This window comes from Heliangelus exortis, chromosome 7 (assembly GCF_036169615.1).
Source record: "Heliangelus exortis chromosome 7, bHelExo1.hap1, whole genome shotgun sequence".
Taxonomy (NCBI): Eukaryota; Metazoa; Chordata; class Aves; order Apodiformes; family Trochilidae; genus Heliangelus; species Heliangelus exortis.
The window spans coordinates 6,892,989-6,909,311 of NC_092428.1; the positions used below are offsets into that span (position 1 = coordinate 6,892,989).

The following is a 16,323-nucleotide window of genomic DNA, read 5'->3' on the forward strand; positions in this document are numbered from 1 at the left end:
ATACACCTCTGCCCCTTCCCCTCCTGCTTTGCAAGCCCTCACCTTGAGCTAGCAACTCTGTCCTGATTCAGCCACCAGACCCTTTCCTGCCCTACAGTCAGCTGAAAAACCCGCCAGGCCTTGGAAAAGGAAAGGCAAGGGTTAAATCCACTGTGCATGGGGGTGCACCCCAGCCCAGAGAACCCCAAGCTTCAATGTGGAGCTCCTGCAGCTGTCGTAGGCTGGATTTCAATGATCTGAGATCTACCCTACCTGCCATCTCCCCTTGGCTTCTCACATCTGTCAAGCCTGCCAGGCTGGATGGTGCCTTGAGCTTGGGGACCCTTGGCACTGCACCCCAAAGGGATGGTCCCTTCTGCAGCCAAGATACTGTGCTCCTGCCAAAGGGGTTCCTGGAAAGCAGAAAGAAAGAAGGGCTTGGCACGGGGCCTTGCTCTCACCAGTGCTGCAGGGACACTTTATTTTCTGCCCTCTTCAGGAGGACTCTCACCCTGAGCCAGGCACCAGGAGGTGGCCATGCTTCTTTTTGCCACCACCCTCCTGCCTGGCATCCTTTGGGGTGCTGGTGGCACTTAGGCTACCCAGGCAGACAGTCTCCCCAGACTCTGTAGGGGTTTGGCACCTTCCCCAGGCCTGCTTCCCCCTCTGCATCCTCAGCTCTGGGGAAACAGCAGCAGCCCCCAGGGAAGACAGGAGCCATCACACACTGTGTCAGAAGCTCTCCAAGACACCTCCAGTCCTGCCTGCCCCATGCACATACCCTGATTCAGCCAAGGCAGGGACAGCCCTGACAGCCCCGGGCAGGCACCAATCCGCTATCCAATAGCGATCTGCAGCTTCATCTAATATTCATGCACAGGCGGGCAGCTCTCCCTCCTTTTACCTCCCACTCACTTCTCCTCCCAGCCAGGACCAATTACTCTTCACTGAATTATTGATGATGCACTTCAGGAGCCCAAATCAATAGTGTTTCTCGTCTGCACCCTCCTGAGCACTTGGCTGAAGCAAGCTCTTGACAGGGGTCTGGGAGCTCTCCAGGCAGCTTGGCAGTGCATATGGAGCTCCACCATGAGCTGTCTGGGATTGGAGACAGGCACAGGGCAGAGGTGGGGTGACATAGCCCATCAGTGATCAACCAGCTGGTAAACAATGCCAACTCTGGCATCAATCACCCCTAGAGATCCTGGAGCACAGCACACCCATGGGAGATGCTCCACAACTGCTGCCAGACAGCACCTCTGACTGCACAGAATCTAATGGGGGACAGTGCCAAAGGGACAGGCTGAGGGGGTGCAGAACACAACCAGTACTGTCATCCAAACCTTTACTCAGAGAAGGGCCAGCTCCAAATGGAGGATGGGTTGCTTTGGGCCTCATTCAGCTGAGTTTGGGAACCCACCAAGAGGGGGTCTCATTGCAAGTTGCTCCTATCAAACCCTTGCCCAGGGCTAGGGCATTTTTCCAGTCTTCTCTGGAGGTGCCCCATCCCTAGCCCATCACTATGGTGGCACATACCATCCCCAGGACACCACCAGCACAGCCTGGGCAGAGAGCCACACGCAGGGGAGGGGCAGGGGAAGGGCAAGGATTGTGCAGGGCACCCTGGGCAGGGGAAGCATGGTGGGTTGTATTGATGGCTCTGGAGTGGGCTGTAGGACCTGTGTCCATTAGCAGACTTGAGCCATTAGTGTACAGTTTCAGGCTCTTTGCGGTCTCCGAGATGTCACTGCTGGTCCAGACACAGCTGGTAAACAACCCCCCCCCTCCCCAAAGGGCTCAGCCCTTCCCAGACTCTGGCACTTCCTGGAAGCTTCCCCAGAGAAGAATGTCTCCCACCTGCTGCCTCCTCAAGCCAAGCAGGTGTGACCCATGCAGCAGCATCTCACTTGTCTCAACACACAGGCACTCGCCTGCAGGACTCCCCATAAAGTGCCCAGGGCCCAGCTCAACCTCAGCTGTTTCCTGCCCCTTAAGCACCATGTGTTCCTCTCTTCAGAGGATCACACAGAATCACAGAATTATTGAGGCTGGAAAAGACCTCTGAGATCATGTCCAGCCTCTGACCTAACACCAGGACATTCACTATACCATGGCACTAAGTGCCACATGCAGCCTTTCCTTAAGCACCTCCAGGGATGGTGACTCCACCAGTTCCCTGATCACCCTCTCTGTGAGGAAGTGCTTTTAGATATCCAACCTAAACCTCCCCTGACACAGTTTCAGGCCATGACCTCTCATCCTGTCAGCAGCTGCTTGGGAGAAGTTGCCCCACCTGACTACAACCTCCCTTCAGGTAGTTGTAGAGAGTGATAAGGTCCCCCATGAGCCTCTTCTAGGCTAAATGGGAGTGGGATAGAAGCAACTGTTGTCAATACAGGGCACCTGGATCCCACTCCCATGCCACAGCTAGGGTAAATCTCCAACTGAGCCAGAAGGACCCGTAGCTCCCCAGCATGGGGATACAGGAGGAGGGAGATGGGGCAGGGTGTGCTTCTGCATGCTGCACAGGGACACCATGTCCTCTCAAGGATGAGAGGACTAGCAGCAAGGCCTTCACAGGAGACAGGCATGTCAGCATCCATCCCAGTCCCTCTGGAGGGGTGCTGGCTGATGGGCACAAGGCTGGACAGAAGACTCCATATCTCCAGTCTCCTGCCTTGGTCCAGGCCAGAGCAAAGTCACTTATAGAGAGACAAGGAGTGTGCCCCAGGAGATGGAGGAGCATGGCTGAGGCAAGGATCAGCCACACAGGCCAAGAGGTCTGTCCTGCATCCCTCAGCAGGGTTGTTGTCAAGGCTGGGGGAGCTCTCTGTCTCCCCTATCTCCACCGAGGCTGGGAGCCACCACACTGCAGAGCAACCACAATTGATGCCACCAACTTTGGTCCAAAGCTTCAGGCAGCATGGGGAAGGAAAAGCACAGGGAAGAGGGAATACAGGGTCTGGGAGAGGCACACCCCAAATCACCAGCAGAAATGGGGAAGGAGAGTCCAGTCTGGGCACAGCTACTGTGCTCCCCCCCCAGGCTCTCAGGCAGGATGCCTGGCAGTTAGCTCAGTCCCTGCTTCAGTTTCCCTCTTGGCACAATCCATCTAGGAGCACTGCTGCTGGAGCAGAGACAAAACAAGCAGTTAAGCAGCAACAAAACTTCCATCCAGGGTGCTTTCCAGTCCTTCGAACAGGCTTGCAGGGCCAGATGGAGAGATCCCCCAGTCTGCCCCCTCCCTCCCCACTCTCAGGCACAGCCCAGGGGTTCTGCCCAGGGGTGCCCTGGCACAGTTCATGGAGAGGAGCTGGAGTTTGCTGCTGCAAACACCCTGTGCAACAGCCAGTGCTGCAAAATCGAAGTGGAATATTCCAGGGCACCAGTGGACCAGGTAAAACATCTATCACCTCCTCACCTTGTGGGTGCTGGTCAGGGCTGCTGCACCTGGGGCTGGTCAGGCTGCAGCATCCTTCAGACAGATGAATCATATCACCTTTAGGAGTGCAGGGAGCACATAGCCAAGTGGTCCTGACCTCCCTCCCACCATGCACAAAATCTGCTGAGCAGATTTGGGCTCCAGTGAGTGTGATCCCACCACCACCACTCAGCACTCCGCACACCTCCTATGTCCCCCCACCGCGCCCAGGGGCCATGACGATGTACTGGCAAAAGCCAGGAGCAAGGGTTGCAGCAGGGACCCGTCCTGCCCAAGCCTGGCTGCTCTGAAGGTTGGTGCTGAGTCTGGCAGCACACATTTGTGCTGTTCAGGGTGAGGTGACTACAGACACTGGGGACACCTTGCTCCTGCTGGAAAACACCTGAGTGCCCACTTGCATGCTCACACACAGTCCCAGTCCATGACACCACTGCACACACTAAAGTCACCACTGTGCAGCAGACACCCTGCCAGCCCTGTCCCCTCCCCATGTTCCCAGCCACTGGAACCTTGTAGAGGTTCAGAGTAGAGGTCTACAGAGTAGACAGGACACCCTGCTCCTCACACCAGGACCCCACTGCTTGCCTCTATGAGCAGCAGATGGACACCACATCCCAGGACTCTCACATGGATGCAACAACCTCAGAGCATCCTTGGGGACAGCTCTGGACACCCACCAGCTGTCCCAGTGCTCCCAGAGGAGCAAGCACCGCCCGCACCAGTTACCTTCCAAGGACACGGGCTCGAAGAGGCCAAATTGCTCCAGCACCTTGACGAAGAGGACCAAGACCACCAGCACTGCGATCATCTCAAGGCCTTCCAGGTTCATGGTGGGTGTGTGTCATGGCCCCCAACCCTCCACCCCCTCCCCGCTTCTGTTCTGGAGTCCCCTCACCCCAGAGCTGCAGCTGCTGGACCACACATCCCCATGGATGCTCGCTGCTGTCCCCAAGGGGGGATTTGCTATCACCCCTCTACTCAAGGGCACTCGTCATCAGCTGTGGGTAAGCGAGGGGTCAGCATGGAGCTGTGGCAGGTGGCTCCAGGAGCCCAGAGCCCAGGCAGAGCAGGGCCGTGCCTGCAAGAAAGAGTGGAGAGAGGCCAAGCAGAGGGAGGCGTGGGGGTTTGGCAGGGATGGGGGGGCCGAGGGGGAAAGGAGGCATGCCCTCCCATTCCAATGACACCACCTCCATCGATTTGCTTAATGCAGTTGCTAAGGAAACGGGCCGCAGATATTAAAAGGCTCTCAGTTCCCAGGGGGGGCATGGGGAGGGGACAGGACATTGGGCACTGGCTAAACATCCAGGATGGAGATGACTCAGACTTGTCCTCTGTGCCCCATGTGTGTGGCTACTGCATGGGGACCATCACAGCTGAGCACCCCAAAGTTCCCACAATCCTCTCCTGGGGGGGAATCTGGGGCAACTTGTCCAGCTGCCCTATTTCTGAGGAGACGATGGGTCTGGCTGTCTCACAGGGAGAGCTAAGGGGAGATGAGGAGCAGAGCTGGGGCAACAGGAGAGCTGGAGACACTGCATCTAGCAGTGCAGGCAGCACAGCAACAGGCAAGAGAGGAGGGGACACAGAAGCTGGGGACACAGCAGGACCAAGGCACCCAGTCAAGGTCGCACAACAGCTGGAGGCAGAGGGTGAACCCAGGAGTCCACGTGGCTCGAGCACACATCCACACACAGCCAACGGGGCTATATTTAGCTGCCACATTTTTTTTTAATATCATCCCAGCCCTTGCCTGGCTGCTCCATCACAGGCCACAGGGACCAGCTGGGAGACAGGTACCCACTGATCCCTGCCCCATCACCAGGGCTCAGTACCCCCTGGGGTTTGTGGCTTCTCCTGGGAACACCACTGGCACTGCCATACCCAGGTATATGAGTCTCACATCCCAGCTCCACAAGACTCATCCCAACTCCAGCCCCTATGCCACTGCTGCTCCCCACTCCATTTTTTTCCCCTCCAGGAGCTGCCACTGGTACCCGGCTGCCCCAGATACAGGTGGTATTACCTCCTGCCCCCACAAAGGAGCCTTCAAATGAGAACGAAGCAGAAAGATTCTTTTCCTCCTTGTCTTTGTGTCACAGGAGACATATGTCACCAGGGATATCACCCTGGGACACCCAAGAGGGAAGGGGAGGGGAGGGTGGAGGTGCTGGCTGATGCTGGCAAGAACTCCCAGCAGGGCTGCCCCACACCAACCCCCAGGCACAGAACCCCCACCAAGACCCCTATTCTCAGCCCAGAAGGTTGCAGTTTTGTCCCCTGGCAGGGGACATAGATGACTGGAGGCTCAGCCTGAGGTCACAGCACAGCTGGGCTACCCAGCATCTGCCTGCCTTGGGCATGCTCCCAAGGCTCTGACACTAGTAAAAGTTGCCAGTGATGCATCAGAGGCAGCTTGGGGAGAGAGATGAAAGTCCTCCCCTGGGAAACATCCTTCAGGTTGGAAGTTTAAGCACCTGACATTTCACTTTCTTGGAAAGAGGCAGGTTTCCAGGTACTGAGCCTGCATTTCAGCAGTCTGGCTCCCAATGGTTCCCCCTCCCAAGCCAGTCCTTTTGGGGACAGGGAAGCACAGACCTGTTGCACTCTCAGAAGAGGTTTCCTACTGAGGCCAACTGCATTTTTAAAGCCACTTTTCTTGCTGAGTCCTGGTTGCAACCCATCCTCTCCCCTCACCTCTAGCTACCCCCAGGGCCAATGCCTATCACACACAACATGGAGCTATTTATGCAACCTGATTTTGGCCATAAACAGCTGTAGAGGAGCCCCTCCAGCCTGACCCAGCAAAGGGGGTTTGGGGCAGCTCCTCTGCAAAGCAGATCTGCTCAGCCCACCTGAGGGGTCCATCGTCAGCCTCTCATGCATCTCTGACAGTCTCATGGGATGCTGAGGCTGCAGGATGCAGGGTTAGGTCACTCACCAAATGACAGCTTCCCTTATTGCCCTTGAGCCCATCCTGTGCCAGCCAGCCTCCCCTGGAGAGCACTGACCCACCAGTCGCTGTGTCAGGATTACTCATTTCCACACTGGAGCCACCAATAAAACTCCTCCACTGTTACTGCTGGCATGAACCAGGATCCCACCAGGACCGACACAGACACCCAGTGCTGGTCCCATGTCCCATTGCCACACACAGCACCAGACCCCAGCTCCCACCATCCCCAAAACTTGCTCAGTGCACATTGGCTCCCAACAAGAGCAACTCCAGATGGGCTGGGGCACCAGGGGACTACCCTCTTGCCTCACTCAAGGGGTACTCCTCCATCCAGAGCTACTCTGAGAATGGAGAAGACATATAGGGCTCACATGTGGGGCTTTACCCACTGAGCCAGACCTGCAGCCCCCCGCAAGGAATGCTCAAAAGGCCATTTGAAACATATGTACCCTGACAGAAGTGGGTCAGGGATTTGTTCCCTACCCTGTCAAGTGCCATGGCTCCCAGGGGTGGTTCCTCGACCCAGCAGCCAGCCAGTGTTTGGCCATGCCATGGAAAGAGCCAACAGGCCCTGGATGAGATGTGCAGGGAGAGGTCACACGGATGAATGGAAAAATAGACACCCCAGGCAGGAGAGGTCTTGCCCATTCCCAGACCAGTAATGCCAGTGCCACCCATCCTGCCCTGTTCCTCGGCTTAGGGGTCTGATCCTGCAAAGCCTTCAGCACACACAGATCCCACTGTGTTGGGGCATGGAGAGACCCTTCACCAGGACCCTCACCACATCCCAGAGCTCCCTAACTCACCAGCTGAGGAGCAAAGATATAGATCATGCCAAAGGGACGAAGAGCCCCAAAATACAGGTTGAGGTCCCAGCACTTGGCACCCCCCACAGAGATGGAGGCACTGTGGAGCTTGGCTGCATCCCCATCCCGCAGTGGGGAGCAGTGGTACCTGGAGGCTGGCAGCACAGCAGAACCAGACACCCCTGAAGAATCCCTAGGCACGGCAGCAGCTTGGCCATGGCTGCCACCCACTGCTCTCACACATAGAGGAGCAGGAGCAGGAGCAGGAGCAGGAGCAGGACCAGGTGGGATTAATAAAGTGACTGAAGAGGAGATTCAGGTGCCTCATAGAGATAGAAATGGGGGTCCCCAATCCCCCTCTCCCATACCAAGAGCCCAGCTTGCCTCACTACTTAGTTTGTGGAATGGAAAAGGACAGGCCAGTACCACCCTGTCCCCCCATGCCCCCAACCCCATACCTTCGATGCCACTGATGATTTTGAAGCAGCGGGTGGTGAACCAATAGGAGATGAGGAGAAGGATGGCAATCAGGGAGGCATAGAGCAGGCTGTCATTGTGCAAGGGTGTCCTCTCCATGGCTCCATCCCCTGTGCCTGCTCGTGCCCCCAGACCAGCCCCGTCACTATCTGGGGCAGCCCTGTCCCAGCAGTCCCCCCCCACGGAGGAGCCACCACCACGGGCAGGAAGGCGGGGGGCCGCACGGGCAGGCAGGCAGGCAGGTAATTGGGAGCAGCCTGTGAGAGCCAGGCTCCCAAACCAATTACCTTAATTGTGCTCAGGCAGCACATGGCAAACAGTTAAAAATAACCCTCCTGGCCCGGGGGGAGAGTGGCACCATCAACCAGGAGAAGGAAGCAGGGGGCAGAGCACAGATGAGGCTCACTACACATGTGGCTGAGTCTCCTTGTTGGCAGGGCCAACAAGGCATCACCACAGCGTGGTGGCTGCTCTGAGTTCACTGGTGACCCCAGAACACTCAGGACTCAGCCCCTCACTGGCATCTCGCAGGAGGATCTGGGAGTCCTGGAAACTGGACTCCTCAGGGAGCGATGATGCAGCCCAGGATTGGCAAACGCCAGGATCTCTGCTGGGATGACTGTGTCCATCCTTGCTTCAGACACCGGGACTTGGAGGAATGCATCTCCACAGCCCTGCTGGCCCAGACAGTGGGGTCAGGCAGAAAGGCACTGGCATCGTGTCCTCTGTGCCCCAGCACAGCATCTTCCTGGGGATGCCCGAGATTAGCCTCCACTTCCTCAGCTTCAAGCCAGAGCCAGCCAGCCTGGTTCCTGCTCTGCAACACCAGGGGCACTCAGATAGTGCCACTGTGAATTTAGGCACACTCATTAGCAGACCCCAAACCTGCAGCCATGCCTGAGACATCTCTGGTCCCCAGACCACACCTAGCCCCACCTCATGGGATATGCAGCTGAAGAAGATGCCACACCCAAGTGTTTCACCCCAACACCTCTTTGCATACAAGATGTACCATACCCAGCCCTGCAGCTACCACAAGGGCACATGGCCACCCAGGGGTGAGGAGCACTGCATTACCCACACTATGCCCCTTTCAGGGCACAGAACTCAAATGACTGTCTGTCCTACTTCACTTTTCTCTCCACCAAGACCAGCTGCTCTGAGCATCCACGTGGGTCAGGATGGCAAAGTAGCCCAGCATGGGCCCAGTGCTGGGGATGGTGGCACAGCTGTGCCAGGACAGCCAGCTCAGGCTGGCACTGAGTCTTTGCCACCTGTCCCACTTCAGGATGTGACAATAACAGCTGTGAAGCATCCTGCTGCTCAGACATCCCCACCCTGGCTCTCCAGCACTGCCAGCAGCTCAGCATTGCTACCTGTCTAAAATTAACCACCCCGCCAGCCACCCACTGTCCATAAATAGAAGTGGCTGGGAGGCTCCTTCCCCAGAAAGCAGCTCTGTGCCCACAGTACAGCACAGGCATGCAGTGGGCAAAATCGAGAGCCATCAGGTAGATAGCTGGTGGGTCCCATCATCTCAGCACCATGATAACCTGGGCATGGGAACCTGTCCCCCACTGCAGGATGGGAGGAGATGGGGAAAGAGCAGGACAGTCACCCATAACTCTTCAGGAGGGGACCACAGACCTTGTCAATATTTAGGTTCTGCCCTATGGGGAAAGAGCAGGACAGTCACCCATAACTCTTCAGGAGGGGACCACAGACCTTGTCAATATTTAGGTTCTGCCCTACAGGGCAGCTACCTCTGTGACTGCCTCTTGGATCCTCATAGCCTGGTGCCACAGACACTACCAATGGCACTACCCCCTAAAATGTGCCACAGGACCAACTGGGCCATAGCAGACATGACAGTCCCTGGGCACAGCTGGACAGCAGCTGCCCAGGACCCTCAGGTGCTGCTGACCCACTGTGGGAGCAGCTTGATGGATAGAAGCCTCTTTTTTTTTTTTTTTTTTTTTGATTCTTGGGGCCATCATCCATTAGGGAGAGTTAAATTTAGGTTACAGCTGATCCCTTATTACCTTGCTGCTAATCAGAGCACGAGCAGATTATTAATAAGCACATTAAAATATTGGCGAAATGCTATTTTTGGGAGGTGAAGTCACAGTTTTAATCTGGTTAATTGATTGAGTCATTTCTCTTTCCCCCCATCAGTGACTCGTCCTTGGCTATCTCCCCAGGGTGCCCAGCAGGACATCCCACCCCAGGGTCTGCCCAGCCAAGCACCCCAGCAGTAAGCTCTGCAGGACCTCCTTCACCTCTTCAGGGAAGGCAGAGAGGCTCACTGCACCCCAAAAATGGCTGACAGGGGAGAAAAGAGCATGGAGGTGGGACAGCATCCAGGTGGCCCATGTGCCACATGGAGCAGAGCAGTGTCTGTGGAGAATCAGGTGCTGCAGAGAGGAGAAGGTTGTACAAACCCCACCTTCCCTTCCCAGCCCCAAGATCCAAGCCTTATTGGGGCACAGACCTGCCCAGCTCTGGGTTTCACCCCACTTTTCTCCCACAGCTTGGGAGGACTCTGAGAAGAGGGTGAGAAGCTGGATCCTGCCCTACCAGCCTTGTCCTCTGCACCCATCCCAGGTCTTTGCAACATGGCCACCCTGCACACCCCAGCAGCTGGTGGGCCCAAGCCCTTTGGGCCACTTGGCACTACATATGGCCAGCCCAGAGACCAGTGTCACCCTCTACAGACCCAGTCCCACAGTGCCCAGCCAAAAGGCCCAGGACACCACAACAAGGACCTACAGGACATCCTTGCAAGTTGTGGAGACCAGAGCACCCTGAGTTCCCCTTCCAGCACTCTGTTCCATCACCTGCAGCTCTGCCCCTCAGACCCAGGGTGGGACTCAGCTGACTCATCCTCTGCCCGCTCTGCTCCAGGCTTGTTGGCTAATGCCCAATGGAGCCAGCCAGGAGGGACAGACCCGGCACTGCCTGCAGGCACACTCAGCCTCCAGAGCCTGGCACGCCACTCCACCAGGCCCACACTTACCCTGGCACCTCTGCCCCTCTCACCATGTTGTGGGCTGCTGTGGAGAGCTGAAGGGCCCACAGGGCTGGGAAGTGGTGGAAAATACCCAAGGGGAAGGTTTCCCAGAGCTCAGATCATCCCTGTGTGCAGGGAAGAGGCATGGCATCTGGGCATGGCTCACAGGGCAGAAACCACTCAGTGTCTCAGCCCCCAGTGTTGCACCCAGGGTACCCCCACCATCCCCTGGCACTAGGAACAGGCATGGGATGGGAACACCCAGGGTCTCCCATGGGTAAGGAGGGAACAGAGACTGGGAAGGCTTTTTCTGGGCAGTCTGGGCCCCAGCAAGGGCAGTGCAAGTCTCAGCCCTGCTCCAAGGTGTGACGCTGCCACATTGGCCCAACAAGGCCTTTCCCATGCTCCTAGCATGGGAAAAGCACCACCCCTCCCCAGCACCAGTGAGTTTGCAGCTCAAGGGTCCTCAGCAGGGCCAGGCCATGGGGAGGGCAACCTACCCCAGGTATGGGAACATGAGGATGGTGACAGGAGCCAGGCATTGAGGGTCTTGGCACATACAGGCACAGAACAACCTCCCTAAAATGTGTCCATCATGGTCAGGAGGTGGGAATCGCACCTGGGAAAGGGGTCCTGACCAGCTGCCTGGAATAAGCACGGCCTGGCAGGGGGACACAGGTACCACCGTGGCTCTGACAGCAAACTGAGGGGCACACAGATCTTTTCTCAGAACCAAGTGGCATCCCAGGATATGAACATGGGTGGATGCAGGCACCAGGGTGTGTCCCTGCCCCAGCCCATGGGCGCAACCAGGACTCCATCAAGCTGGATGGAGGCAGCAGATGCCTGGAATGGCAGGGAAGGGTCAGGCCAGCTGTGATTTATTTGCACGGTAGTTTTCTCACGCTCCACTCTGCACCAGTTCCCTCACAAGTAAAACATTCTTCTCAGCCCAGGTCCACAGGGGACCTTTAGGGGCTGTCATTGCCTCCTGTGAGCACCTCCAGCTTTGCCCCACACAGACCCCAGTGCAACCCTGTCCACCTGGGACTGAATAGCTCAGCACCACTCAGCACCTAAACAGCATTTCTCCCTCCTCCCCAAACAATCCCACAGACTCCACCAGACAGAGACACATACACCTGCAGAACAGAACCCTTCCCATGGGCCCCAGAGCAGCACCTACCTTGGGAGAGGGTCCCGGTGAGAAACTGGTAGAAGAAGCGGATCACCCGGCCCAGCTGCCTCTTGCAGCGCTGCTGGCAGTGGCTCATGGCTCCAGCTCACAGTATCGGGGAGGGACCCAGTCTCACCCCCTCCCAGCTGGCGAATAGCCCCCCAGCTCCTCCGAATAGCAAGCGATGCCCGGGGGAGGACAGAGCCTTCCTTGCGCGGGAGAAGCCTGCAGGCATCGGCGGCAGGTCCAGCCCGGCGGAGAGGGCACCGGCAGCGCCCGGCAGCACGACAGCCGCCAGGCCCCGCTCCCAGGCGGCAGGCAGCCAGCCGGGAAGTTTTGTGCTGGGATGCTCCCGTGCGGGCTGTCTGCAGATCCAGAGGGGCCGGGGGGGGGTAGCGGCGATGCCACTCCTAGGGTTTAGGCACACGAAAGCTGACCGCAAGCTCGGAGATGGAGCGGGGTGCCGGAGAGAACCCACTTCCCCCAGTACCGTGCCAGCCCCCTCCGCGTTGCAAAGTTGTAAGGAGAGGCAGGGAGTGGCAGCAGGGGGATGCTCGGGGCTGGGGAGCCCAGTCGTGCCAGCCAGCTCTCCGGGAGAGGCAGATGTATGCCTCCTTGACTGGCAGAACCCCGGGTTGCCCCGGCTCCTGGTCCGCCCCTTGTCACACGCTCGACCCGGCACTTCACGCCCCAGCTGGCCGGGAACCAGAGGCAGGTTGGTATGGCAACCCGCAGACTCCACAGGTCCTGCTGACCAATGAGGCACTGCTGCATCCCAGTGCTGCCTCTGTCCAAGAGCAGGGAAGGATGCTCCTTCCGGAGGGGAGCCGGCACTGAGAGCATCCTGCATCCTTAAGCGTCTCCCCTCTGCTCCCACTATGAGCATCCTGCATCCCTGGGCATCAATCATCCGTTCTGTCCAGCCGGTGCTGCAAGTGTCCTGCATCCCCAGGCATCAACCATCCAACACTTTGAGTGTCCTGCATCCCTGTGGCAACAGAACTCCAGCACCTCAAGCATCATCTGGGCACAGACCACGCGCTCCCGATGGCTCCACTCAGGGGGAGGAGACAAGGATCAGTGCAAGTTTGGAAGGAAGAGGAGTCAGACTCCCAGACTGTCCAGACTGGGAGGTGCTCTCTCCAAATCTCAGCCTGGAAGAGAGTTGCTAGCTTGCACAGTATGTCAGAGGCAGAACCGAGTCTGGTGTGTGGCAGTGATGGGATTTCCCTGCTCCCAGAGCCAGCCCAAAAATGGTCTGTGCAGACTGGTGACCACATCCCTTCCCCAATTCCCATTTTCCCAGTTGCAGTTCCCTTTCCATATTACACCCACAGCTCTGCATTCATCCAGACTCTATTATTTCATAGGCGTCATCTCCTATTAATGGGGGAGGAAGCAAAGAAAAAAAAAAAAAAAAAGAAAGACTTGATGGAAAATACAGCTTCTGCTCCCTCAGGGATGGGAAGCAGGGTGCAGGCATGATCCAGCCAGGAACAGCCAGACTTCCCAGTCCCTAATAATGCCTCAACAAGGACCCCCCAGGGAAGGGGAAGAAGCCTCCCCCCCAGGGGTTGGTATGGCACAACCTCACCTCCTGCTCCCTAAATGAAGGGCCATTCCCTCCAAACCAAGCCCTCTATGACTATTATGTTGCAAAGGGAGAAAGCCTTCCAACAGAGAGCTCCCACAGGGCAGACAGTGCCCTAGGAGAGGGCAGGGACGGACACTGGGGGATGCTGCACCAGTCATTGCAGGGCTGAGCCAGGTTTGGAGAGTCCCTACATCAAGACATGACACAGTAGAACAGGGGTTTGCAGCCCTACCACAGTACATCCGCAAAGCCTTGGCCAGTCAAGGGCTGCGAGGCACATCAGCTCTACAGGAGGAAGGGGATGGCCCAGGCCAGCAGAGGCAGAGTGGGCAGCTCAGTGGATGTAAAGGCATAGCTGCAGGGCCAGTCTGTGAATGCAACATCCCAATTGACCCTTACCCCTGAAGACCTCCTGCACACAGCTGAAAGCTAAGAAATCTGGGCTCCCAGTGGTGCCCAGTCCCTTTCAGGGACAGATCAGGGGTCTAGGACCCTCATCCTTATCTGCAGTATCTAGGAGCCCTGTTCTGGATTAGACTCACAAAACAAACACGCCGGGATAGTTTCTCGCAACAATCAGGCTCCGTGAGTTGTGTGACACAAGGCCAAATCCTGAAAACGCAGAGGTTCCCCATGCTGTGAGAGACATCCAGCTGCACGGCGTCCCCGCCGGGACCAGCCCGCACAGCCCATCCCGAAGCAACTGCAGCATCCCAGAAAGAATACAGGAGAAATGGCAGAACAGCCACAGGAGGGTGCCAGAGCCCGCACGACCTGACAGCAAATGAAGCTTACAGATCGTCCCAAAACCTAAATCCATCTGCTTGGGAGCCAGATCAGGTGGGGGATGCAAGGCTGTTTTGTGCACCCTGGTCATGACAGCCATACAAGACAGGAGAGAGCATATACCCTCCATCAGCATGCATGGACCACCCCGCACCAGCCTGCAGGGACACAGTGGGACAGAAGAGCCCAGCACTGATGTCACCCACCCCATCTCCAGGCGCAAATGTCCACCAGCATCCCTAGGTGCTACATACAGATAGTCCAGAACCAGACAGCCATTTCCAAAGGAGCATCACCCCTCCAAGTTGGCCCTTGGCTCTCCAGAGAGACCCTCATGCACTGTATCAAAACAGAAGCAGTGTGGGGACCACACACACTGAGCTAGGGGACTGTCCTCTCCCACCGCACCTAGCAACCCCAGCAGATCCATCCTTTTACAAGGATGGTGGATTGCAAAGAGATGTGAGCTGGCTTGTTCCCACCCCAGGGCTCCTGCTGAGCACACACTCCCCAGGCTTGCACCAGGGACTGCAGAAGGGCAGCAAAGCCACTCGGTCACTGACGCACCTCTCCTCTGGCAAGACAAGGAATACAGCAGAAATAAAAAAGAAGCCACAGAGCAGGGCTGTTGAGCCCAGTCTTACACACACTTTCTTGCTGACAATCTGTCACCTGGGTCACAGCCACGATGGGTGCCACTGCAGGGTGCACCCCACCAGCTTCCTGCCCCACTGTGCATCTCCCAGACCCACTCCCCCACCAAGGAGGGCCCCTGCCCCAACCCCACGAAAACCTCAGGCCCCATAATGTCTTGCAGGGCAAAGGATGTCATCTTCCATAGGGATGTTTTGAGAGAGCCTATGTTCCCACAGCACCTGCTGGGTCCCCAGAAGGGGACACAGCATTGCTAGAGCCACAGCAGCGGGAAGGAGGAATACCAACGCCCTGCTCCCCCACAGGTGCTCTGGCAGTAGGAGCAGCTGCCCCACACCTCCCAGTGCTGAGCCTACCCTGAGGACTCGCCCAGATCCCCACCCTAGGATATAAATGGCAAATTCAGGGAGATGGGAGAGCAAAATCATCCCCCAGTTCACCAACCCCAACAAGACAGCAGAATTGTTCCCCTCCCCTCCCCTCACTTTCCCCTTCCCCAGCCCCTCTTGCCTGAAGGTTTTGGGGCTGTGCCGGGACACCCCCCACGGGAGCCCAGGGCAGCTCACGCAAGGCGTGTGCGGTGCCACGGCTCGGTGTGACCCAGGCTCTGTAATGTTCCGGTGCCGTTACCGCTGTCTGACGCTAAGAGGAGCCCCCGCACAGCTCAGCCGCCGCGACAGGACCACGGGGAGGTGAGTCGGGGACAGGGTTCACTCAGACGGCTGTGGCGGCTGGTGGCACACGGGGGACAGGAGGGGACGACGTGCAGTCGTGTCGGAGCGCGCAGGCAAGCGTGACCACCGGGGCAAGGCCGTGCACACGTGTGCAGGGATGCACGGGAACCGTGAAGGCCACCCGGGCATGGACACATGGCCACCACGCTGCCCTGGCACTCCCTGGAAGGCAAAAGGGACAGCACCGCCGGGGAGGGGGGACACGACACAGCTATCCACATTAGAGCCATTACTTCCCTCCCTGCCCTGATCTGCTCCTCCTGAAATGGCTTCTTGGCAGGCACCTTCCAAAGCCACCGACATCTGGGCCGGTACCTGCTGTGGAAACGCTGGGGCAGGGAGCAGCAGAGGGAATTCACGGTTCCTGGCCATGAAATATTCATGAGCACAGCCACAAAGAGAAGGGGAAGAATGAAAGATAAACAGAAGGAAGGGAACAGGCACAATGCTTGCAGGCTGCTCAGCACGCCATAGGCAAACCCATGGGGTGGCTGGATCAAGGTCTTCAGGGCCAGCAGTTGTTCATGGGTCTCCTGGTGCCTGTGCAAAGCCTGTCCCACTGTCAGGGGTGTTGTGGGTACATGAGCACCCAAGGAAACTGAAGCCAGGAGAAGTCATCCTTGCAGGTAGCCACATGCTTGTGTGCACACTCAGCATGGACAGGCACATGGACATTCCCAAGGGGCGCCATGCTGTCCTGGTCCTGGGGGT

The 16,323-nt window shown here is 57.5% G+C and overlaps 1 protein-coding gene across 7 annotated transcripts in view; it reads right to left on the minus strand.

Moving 5' to 3' along the window:
- KCNIP2 (potassium voltage-gated channel interacting protein 2) overlaps nucleotides 1–16,323 on the minus strand; it is a 46,187-nt gene that overhangs the window by 13,701 nt on the left and 16,163 nt on the right. Inside the window, exon 1 of one of the 7 annotated variants that reach the window (XM_071748479.1) lies at nucleotides 11,854–14,960. The exons of 4 other annotated variants lie outside the window; for them this stretch is intronic. In XM_071748479.1, coding sequence (XP_071604580.1) covers nucleotides 11,854–11,941 — 88 coding nt within the window. In that variant the 5' untranslated portion in view covers nucleotides 11,942–14,960. Of the gene's footprint in view, nucleotides 1–4,147; nucleotides 4,271–7,638; nucleotides 9,305–11,853; nucleotides 14,961–16,323 lie in introns of those variants that run through there. 2 more of the 7 variants (XM_071748478.1, XM_071748482.1) reach the window with 2 other exon arrangements.